A 10,686-nucleotide genomic window follows, 5' to 3' on the forward strand; every position below is an offset into this window, starting at 1 on the left:
TGGAATCATAATTGAAGCTGTGAAAAAGTCATGCAGACGTGAAACATTAACGCTGTTTTTCTCTCCACAAATGCTGCCAGACTTGCTGAGTTTGTTCAGCATTTTTGTTTTTATTGATTTCATGTGATTTATTATTGTCATGTATTTATATACAGTGAAAAATATTGTTTCTTGTGCACTATACAGACATAGCATACTGTTCATAGAGAAGGGAAGAAGAGAGTGCAGAATGTAGTGTTACAGTCATAGCTAGGCTGTAGAGAAAGATCAACTTACTGCGAGGTAGGCCTGTTCAAAAGTTCAGATTTCCAGCATCCACAGCTTTTTGCTTTGATTTTAGGGTAATTGGCCGTGCTGGATTTGTCTGGCTCCTTGTGGGTAAGACACAACCTGAGCAATTTTCCACATTACTGTGTGGTTGCCAGTGTTATAACTGTACTGGAACAGTTTGGTAGGGTCATGTCATGTTTAACAGCGCAAATGTTTGGTACTATTGCCAGAACATTGTTAGGGCTCCGTCTTTTCAGCATCCAGTGCCTTCAATGGAGTGAATCAGATAGACTGAAGACTAGCATCTGTGATGCTAGGGATCTCAGGAGGAGACAGAGATGGATCAATCACTGGGTATTACTGGTTGAATATGGCTGTTTGCAAATGCTTTGGTCTTGTCTTTTGTGCTGATATGCTGTGATCCCCCATCATTGAGGATGGGGATATTTGTGGAGTTTCCTCCTTCAGTTAGTTGCTTAACTGTCCACTACAATTCATGACTAAATGAAACCAAACTTAAAATACTGAATACTTCTGAATTGCAACATTAAACTGACCAATTTTTCCAATATATGATGTTTACTGATCAAATAGCTATTGAGCCCAGGTTGACATCAGATTGTGCCTACTTTTGCCTATTAGATTGTGCAATTACCCATATCCTTCATAATCCAGTCCTTTAAACAAAAACATGTAGTTCTTGTCGTGCCCAGATTTCTTAATTAGTGGTTTGTTTGATTAGAATTTTTTGGGCCTAGAGATTTGGGATGAATTATCATTAGCAATATTACTTATATCTCAAGTTTAGTATTTATCCATTTGTGCATCATTGGAGATACATCTCGTTGGAGATCCATTACAATGAGACCCTTGCGGCACCCTGGATACACTCAAGTGGTTTGTGGAGATGAGAAGCTTGGACAATCCAAAATTATAGGGTCAATGTGAGCACAGCTCCATCTTTGCATCTGAAGAAAGCAATGTTCCACTCATCATAAAACAGTACATCTTCTGATTTGTTCTGAGAAATATCCTCTCCCCTCTCTGGCAGTCCTTAAAAATCAATCCAGCACTGTCAGACCCTCAACTTGCTCTGAAATGTTATATGGTTTCTCCCATACTACCTGAAATGAACTTTGCTCCAACTTCCAACAAGTTCCCCTTCATAGTCCTGTTAAATCCAAGGAATTCTCCTCTGGATGCTCCAATGGTCATTATTTGGTCTTTCTTCAATTCCCCTGTAGATGTTGCAAAACTACTGGATGCTACTCCAATAATGCCACATGCCAGACTTTCCTCCTACTTGCTACCAAATGCTAGGTGATGAATGATTTGGTTGCACTACTCAAAGACACTAATACACAAAAACAGCTTTAGAGAAGAGTAATCAGAATTATTCCAGCTTTCAAGGAATTAAGTAAGTCTCAAATGACTTGCTTTCTTCTTACATCATAAACACAACTGAAAGGGACATGATACAGGTCTTTAAAATTATACACATATGCAAATAAGGAAGCATGGAAGGTTAAGAAATATTTAAATACACTTAGTTATGGATGTTGTTAATTTTTGGGAAAGAGCCAACTGGTAGTTCTTAGGGCTAGAGCTACACTTATGGACTCACTGCTGCAAGAACAATAGCTTGATGCTGATGGACTCCTCAGTTACTTCAGTAGTATTGTTGCAGAGGAAAATTAATCTTGTGAAAAGAAATTCCAAACTGTGAAATACAATTGTTGCAGCTGCTAATTTTATTTGTTTACAGATTTTCTTCCATGTTGAAATGCAAAGAATTTTACAAAGTATTGATCTCCATTCTAAGACAAAGATACTGAAAGTTGACCAAAATATTCAGAATCGAATTGTGATTTATCATATATGTCAATAATCTTTGATCTGTTCAGTATAGTAGTTGCAGTCAATAATCCTGTGGTTTATACCTTCGAAAAAGATTGCTGTGAGAGATCATGGTTGGGGAACTTCAGACGATAACAGTGATGGCAGGTTGTCAAGTGCACCAATCTCTGAAACAAATAATGTTCAGTCATATTAAGATTGGAACATAAAACAAAATTTTATAAGCATAGCAAAGAGAACAACACAATGCAATCAAAGTATTTTACTTGTAGTTTCCACTTCAGATACTAATTGTAAAACAAGTGACAGTACTCTTCTGGGAATATTGTATTTCTATTTATAGTTTAAATAGCAGCCAAGATCCCACTGAAAAGAGCAATCTCCAAAAAAAGTTTACATTTTTCTACCCCACATGACATTCATGCATAATTCGAAGGTGCTGTGAGGTTGCCCCCAAAATTCACAAGGAGAATTGTTAAGGAAAACAAAAATAATTTTAAGGGGTTTATATTTGTATTGGTAAACTTAGAAACAAGATTTTGTTTTAAGTGGGTTTAATTTAAGGTTTCTTCTTAAGGAAGAAAAAAGCTTAGTTAGATTCATGCTGGACAAAGCTGCTTGTATGTGTGTGGGTTGCTTGTGTTTACAGATGGCCATAACGTGAAGAATAAATGGGCCAGCAGAAGTATGCAGGCATTGCTCAGCAACTGGGGGCTCTTTTAAGGGTAGAAAAGTTTTAAGTTTTCATTTTAGCTAGATATATTGCAGTTGGAGACAGGAGAGTGGGGAGTGAACATCTATCAACTCTATCAACTCTGCCAGGAGAAGGATGCAGGCTTCCCAAGGTAAATTTGCAGTCTAGATGGTCAGGAAATTAGGACATAATTAACGTCTTAAGACAAATGAAGTGAACAGAGACATCAGAAGATTTCAAGGAAGAGTAAATAAAGTGTTCTGAGTTAAAGAGACAATTGCAGCAACCAGATTTAAAGTGGGATTGTACCATTGTGCAACCATGGCACCCTTGACAGACTAGGAATTAAGCATTAAAAAGCAATTATGAACAGTTTGTACAGCAGTCAAGACAAAGAAATCACAAAGAGGTTGGTTCAAATTCTATTCTGGATTTTCTGTTAAAAGTAGAGTGGAAGCTATGTTTAAAAGTGTAATTTTGAAATCCAGGATTGGATTTTGGAATGCAAATTGCTCAGGGAAAGCATAATAATGAGAGAATGGGTGGGATTTTATGGCCTTGCTTGACCCCAGACTGAAGAATCCTGCCCGAGGTCAATGAACTTTCCCATTATCTGCTCCTTGCCTGCTCTGATTCTTGTGGCGGATAGGGCAGTAGAATTCTGGCGAATATTTGAAAATGTGTTTTTGGGAGTAGAATTTGGAAATTCATGTGACAATCATCTGGGGCGATTCTGAGGAGAAATCCACAGACACTAACTTGGGTTCAGAGCAGAGTACGTGTATTTGACCAGTCATTTTGTGTGCTTGAAAGGGACTCTGTAACTGTTGAGCTAAAGAGTAAAGGAGTATTCTTTCATAATCCAATTTTTTCATGTTTATTTTTTTCTTGTTAAAACTAATTAAAAGTCCTGTGACTCTTTTCTCCATATTTTCTAAAAAAGTAAAAGTTAAGGTCTTTTGAGCCATGGTTCCATTCTGGAATCTACTCATCCAGTTATATCAACTGGGATCATATCAGAAAGACTTGTTTCATGAGAAAAAGTGGAAATGAGGGCAAAATGTTAAAATTGTAGCATCACCACCCTTAATCTTGCCAAGATTAGATTCTCACTGACTATATCCATTCTATGTTACAAGTTATGCATCCCATATATGTCATGTATTAATCTCAGCAAATGCATTTAATCACAATCATTTTTATATCCAATCCAAGTATTAACCTCATCTAATTCATGTTCAGTCACTGATCTTCACTGTAACTCAGGTCACCACTCACCTAGCCCATTTCTAATCTGTTACTAACTTTTCCTCAATATCAATTCACCCATCTTTCATCCTGGTGTTGAATCCATTTCAATTGCCTATTATATTTTGTAATAAATCAAACCATCAACCTTTTCCATGGTTATATTTGTACTGGAGAGGACACAAACACCCAATGCCATCAACTCTAGTAGATATTTGGTTACCTACTGTGTAATCCAACACCATTGTCTATCTCCCTTCAATTATTAAATCTATCTGCAATTACCTTACTTATAGAACCCTACAGTGCAGAAACAGGCCCTTCAGCCCATCGAGTCTGCACCAAACACAATCCCACCCAGGCCCTACCCCCATATCCCCACATATTATACCCACCAATCCCTCTAACCTCCGCTACCCTGAACACTAAGGAACAATTTCTTAGCGTGGCCAATCAACCTAACCCGCACATCTTTGGACTGTGGGAGGAAACCGGAGTACCTGGAGGAAACCCACGCAGACATGAGGAGAATGTACAAACTCCACACAGACAGTGACCCCAGCTAAGAATCCAACCCAGGACCCCAGAGCTGTGAAGCAGCAATGCTAACCACGGTGCTACCGTGCCGCCACGTACTACACATTCACATTACATATTAGATATGTAATATCTAATAAAATTTCAATGCTATTACTAAACCTTAACATTCATTAATTGTCAAACTTGCCTATGTTCTTTGGACTCTAAATGCTTCCTGACTCTCCAGTCAGCTTTTTCCCTCAACCTCTGTTACGTGCTTACATATGTACTCATTGAATATTATTATTTACAAGAACTCAAAAGAGCTATGAATAGTTAACAGGAACCTCTTAAATATGATTAACTGAAAACTGTTTTAAATAATTTGTATACTAATGATAATCTGTAAATATCTATCAGGTGAACATGAGCAGATAAAAAAAACAAATCAGGAATAAAATGGTTGGCATGCTGGTGTATCATATTTTATGATGTGGAGATGGCAGCGTTGGACTGAGGTGGGCACAGTAAGAAGTTTCACAACACCAGTTTAAAGTCCAACAGGTTTATTTGGTAGCACAAACTTTCAGAGTGCTGCTTCCTCATAAGGTAAGTCACTGGATGAAGGAGCAGTGCTCTGAAAGCTCATGCTATCAAATAAACCTGTTGGACTTTAACCTGGTGTTGTGAGACTTCTTACTGTATCATATTTTAGTAATAGGTACTATTGATAGTAATAGAGCAGGAGGGGAAAACCGTAATCATGTGCCACTATTCAATTATATTGTGGCTGATCAGAAATAATTAATTCCATCTACCTGCCTTGGCTCTTTGTATCCTTGATATAGCAAGTGTGTTTTCAATATCAAATATTCTTACCTTTTAGGTGCAAGTATGTAAGAAGTTCAATGGCCAATTGAACAGCACTTTCATCACCAAGGGTTTGCAGCAAGTCATCTAGAAAATGCACATTAAAGTTCATATTTAGTCTAGAAATGTTTTATTTTCCTTTCTCGTATAGCAAATGCACAGAATATAAAATGCAAAAAATTATCACAACCATTACATTGTGAGAATCAGATGCAATGCAGACAAACTTCACTCATTGAGCATCGTATTTTAGAAAGGAAAACATTGTTGTACAGTCAATTAATCACTCCAATTATTCCTGCAATACTGAATTTGCAAATTGTTCAGACACTTTAACCAATCTCAAACATTCTATGTGCAGCCCTTTGCAATGATTTGTGAACAAATTATTCTGTTTAAGAAATCATCCAATACAAACATTTTGTGGATAATAATTTATTTGTTCCTATTTGTTCCATCACTTCCATTCACATGGAATGCAAAACTGATAATTTGGCTCAGTTCTGCTTTGCTCCATAATTCGGGGAGAAATATATATTTAAAATAGTGGAATAACTTCTATTACCGTGTTTAATTTCATCTTCAAGTGGAAGTTCACGTTTGCCAGCAAGGCCAAACTTTTCATTTAAGGATCGGTGATTGCCCACAGCATCTATGAGGAAGACAAACTGGTCAACACAACTACAGAAATCTAAACATCTTGGCTATTAAATTTTCCCAGAGAATTAGTGCTTTTGAGTAAGCACATACAATATATTTAATATTGTTAATGGCTCAATATCTATCCAGCAAGTATATTTTATACTATAGAATCATAGAATGATTACTAGAATGTGCAAGGAGTTTTTTGCGCAAGTTTTTCTGCTCTTATTTTATGGCAGTGAATCATGCTGGAATGTATTTCTTAGAGCACTTGGAAGCCTTGTCCAAGTGCTCATTTTAAGTGGTTGAATATAGGTAATGCATTTTGGTAGGTTATTCAATTATGGAGGTCAAGCTCAGATATCGACCAATGTACAATTTCCAGCAGGAGTCTGGATAGCAACCTATAGCAAGAATCCCAGCTGTTTTGTCCGTTCTCTAATCCAGCAGTACAGAGCTAACTTACAAATTAATTTTGAACATATAAGCAGTACATATTTTGGGAGGCGAGATTCTGTGACAGTTTGGCAATTGGTATGTCAACTAATTTGAATAAAGACTGAAAAAATAGTAAATCGTAACATATGGTCAACTCACATGATCACAATGATGTATGAAAATAATTTGTTTGTAAACTGTAATGAAATATTTGTCATTTAATAACTCAAATCTTCCACCCATCACATGTTTAATATTTTGTTCCATCCTCCCCTCATTTCAATACTTGTTTAAAGCCCATCACATCTTACTTTTTCCCCAGTCTGTCATTGACCTAAATAATTATTTTTCCTCCGCAGATGCTGTCTGACTTTCACTATCTTCTGTTTATCTTGGATGTTCACTATTTGCAATATTTTGTTATTGAGGAAGATGTTGTTTTTCCTGACTTTTTCAGTCAGCCATTAATGACTCCAACAATATAACTACTATAGCATTCTTATTAAAAATCATAAATCCAGCTGCTTCAACATCTGTTAGATATGCTGCTAAGAATAAAACTGCGCTATATAAAGGAGCAAACTCCCAGATTACATCTAATGTTTGTACTGAATGAGATGATGTCAGCCAGGACAGATGTGATCAGTACAAATACACTGGTCATAGAGCTAGAATAAAGTTTGAGGTATCCACGTTTGATTATTACTTAGTGCTTCCTGTTGGAAAGCACACAAATATGACTGTGGCGGAGGCTGTGGGGTTGTCACTGATAGAACTATTTTTCATCATAAACAATAGCATTCTTAAGAGATAATAGTCTTATAAAAAGACAGCAATAAAAAGTAAAAATTGAGATATCTCAGATTTTTTTTCCAGGCAGGTTCCACTAAAAACCTCTCATACCCCCAATACTACATCTAGACATAATTGGAGAACTTTTTTTTAGTTATACTGTCTCAGGATGTGTGTATGACTTAGAATGCTGACACTTTTTGCCCACTCCTCATTGCCTTGGAGAAGGTGGTGGGTCATTTGCTTAAACCACAACCAAGTGATAAAAGATGCTCTCATATTGCCATTAAATAGAGTGTACCACAAATTGAAATACTGATGAGATATTTAATTGACAGGATGTATTACAACTTAGAAATAGGAATAAAGAATTGACATTTCTCAAACAGAAAGCACAAATTCGAAACATTTACCATTTGCAGTAAGTATACTCACGTGGTCCTAGTAAGTACCCTGCACTGTTTAATGTCCAGCCCCTTTTTTCTTTTGCCTGCTGAAAAAATATCTCAACATTACCTTTTATACACCATGCGATGTACCAGAATAATACCCATCAAATCTATTTCCATTACAAAGCAAAACAAAAAGCAGGCATTGTAAGCAGGAAAGTTTCAAGCATTCTAGTTAACCTTTTGCAAAGGATGTAAATAATGCAGGGCACAGTCAGAACCAAACCACAATGTTTTGATGATGCACTATTCATCACAGAGTTGAAACTCAAGTTTGCTGGAACTCATTTATAATGAGGAACAAATTAAAGAATTCAGTCAGACACATAAAAATGTTTTATTTATAAAATTGAGATCTGAAATAATTTCCAAATCTAATTTTGTTTTGAATTCTGTTTTGAGTAAGAGAAAAGAGTGGTTGGTGAGGAAATGTGGAGCGTCTAGCTAGCTGCAATGTAAAATCCAAGTTGACATCATTTGGAAAGATGTGGCTCCAAATAAATAGATAAATCAGCTGATATATGTTTCTATGATAAATGATGTATACAAAAAGAAAAGTTCACATTTGAAAAATTACTGCAGGTTAACTAGTGCCCATAAAACTGCACCCCGGCAAGAGTCCTTACCTACCTGTTTTGTGTTAATCCTAAATTTTAGGATTAGGATGCTGTTCTGAGCAGCTGAAACTGGTGGGGTGCAATCATGTCATGGATTACAGTTGTACTGTTAAACTCTAACCTGAGTATAGAAATGCTAACCTGAGTGCAAAAACCGCTGCAACTTTCCTGGCAGGTCATGACAATGAGAAGGTGACCACTACTCTTTAAAAACTTCCCTTATCAGTCCACGAGGAGCAGTGTGTTTTTCCACGTCACACATGGAAAGTTTAGATCACCCCTGGTCTGGAATTGATCTCTTCCCTCACACCACTCGCTCCCGAATGCTCATGATTTTCTTTCCCATTAATCCTTTCCTGTCCTAGATGAATATTCTCCTATTGCCCAAACTTCCACTCATATAAATAGACCAGCGGTCACTGTCACTTTTTGGACAGACAGCGACTTAAGCCTATGGGAGTTAAGTTGCAGACTCACAATGCCACACACATTTAGTGCCCAAATCCCTATCCAAATCTTTTTCTCCGTTAATTTTCCCTTATTTGATGATTATATACATACTCCACCCAAAGGCAGTTCTTGGCTCATCACCTGCTGATTTCTTCCTCCTGAGCTGTACCTTTGGCAGTTTTTTTTTGTCGGTTTCCACCTCAAGGGCAGGCTGAGGAGGCACATCCGAAGTGTACCTCAGCTGGATTGGAAAGCCAACTGCTGGTATTATTCTGAACCATACATTAGTCATCTAGCTAAGAATTAAACAAGTAAGACATCAAATGCAAACATTTCATAGTAACATTCATTGTATACTATAGCCATATATCCTATATTTATAGTTACAATACTCAAAAGTCAGAAATAAATACACAAAATCAATAGAATTAAAAGGGATAAATTAACATTTTGAATTGTGACATCTGAACACTAATAAATAAAAGATTGTTTTCAGCAAAGGTCCTTAATCTGACTCTTCGTAATCTTTTGAATACTAACCTTTATCTTAGAAGTTAAGAAATCTGCCAAGCGTTTGAAACATTGCTTTGGCATCACATTGTCAACATTACAGTATTTTTGCGTGAGGTTATACTGTGTGACAGGTTTCTTTGTTTTTTAAGACAATCCTCAAATTCTATGGAAAAGGCCCTAAATGGGTAGCGCTAGTACGAAGTAACAGGCACAATCGCCGAATTAAACGAGATAATAAAGCATTTAAAAGTAAATGTAGGAACTTTAAGAACTCACCGAGAGGACTAACCCAAAAGACTGGGAAACGGCGACACACAACACTAGAGACAGACCCAAGATACTGGCAAAGCGAGACATCTGAAAGTGAGGGGAGGAAGAAAAATAGAATTCGTAAGCACTACCTCAGAGAAAGAGAAAAAATCATTTCAAAGATAATAAACTTAATATAAAATTATTTATCCGACCATTGTTATCTTACCCTGTTTTCCTCGTGGAGCGTTTTCTTCTGAATTCGATTGTTTGATGTATTTCAGCGATCGAAGCCCCGAGAGTTGCTGAATTAACACGTTTGCCTCCTGACTGGAGCAATAGCTGCCATAACACAGAAATTGTTGCAAAGACGGAGCAGACTGAACACTTTTATATGGGCAGCCGACCGCACCACCAATCTCCCGCCCGCGTCACGAGCTCTATTTTCTCTGTATGTCACCCCCATTAGAACCAAAATTGCACCAATTAAATTAAATATACTTTTAGGTAATTTGGCTGCAGATAGACACGAAGCAGATAATTACATTTGACGAATGCGCTGTCCAAAGCCTGGCTGCCCAAAGAGTAAAATGCCTGGTGTACACTAGATATGTTATCTCGCACTTCTAATCACATACTTCTGTATCTACAGGCACACATATTTAGAAAATATTTTCTATCCTCTTCAGAACTTTATTTTATATTTGTCATGCTTGACTGGAATAGTTCCTAAATTTAGTAAAACGTTCACATCCCTTATTCAGAAATAGGTATTAAAATATTTATTTTCTCCTTCACATGGCTAGTGAACCGGTATTACAGATCAAAACATCTGTGCTTTCAATACGTTTAACCTTGAGTATAGATTGGATTTAAGAGCACTTTATTTCCTGTCGCTAGTCGTTCCAGAGCTGAAGTACAAACTGATTATAATTTCGACTTCAAATCAAGATTTACAGACTTCAGAAGTATACTTTGACTCGTTCATGAGATTAAGCATTTGTAAATTATTAAACGACTTATGTGCAGACTGCAGAATCAGTTCCCGCGAAACATCTATTGAGGAATATCCAGCAGA

At 36.8% G+C, this 10,686-nt stretch overlaps 1 protein-coding gene across 1 annotated transcript; it reads right to left on the minus strand.

The window, feature by feature from the left end:
• Positions 1-2,101: 2,101 nt before the first annotated feature.
• On the minus strand, positions 2,102-9,923 carry gal (galanin/GMAP prepropeptide). Its single transcript, XM_080191604.1, has 6 exons — positions 9,838-9,923; positions 9,636-9,716; positions 7,766-7,823; positions 6,024-6,110; positions 5,468-5,545; positions 2,102-2,294 (listed from the first exon to the last, which is right to left on the minus strand). The coding sequence occupies exons 2-6, from the start codon at positions 9,714-9,716 to the stop codon at positions 2,236-2,238; spliced, it is 363 nt and encodes a 120-aa protein (XP_080047730.1). The 5' UTR covers positions 9,838-9,923; the 3' UTR covers positions 2,102-2,235.
• Positions 9,924-10,686: the final 763 nt, after the last annotated feature.

This window comes from Carcharhinus amblyrhynchos, chromosome 6 (genome assembly GCF_965287045.1).
Source record: "Carcharhinus amblyrhynchos chromosome 6, sCarAmb.v2.hapA, whole genome shotgun sequence".
NCBI classification, from domain to species: Eukaryota; Metazoa; Chordata; class Chondrichthyes; order Carcharhiniformes; family Carcharhinidae; genus Carcharhinus; species Carcharhinus amblyrhynchos.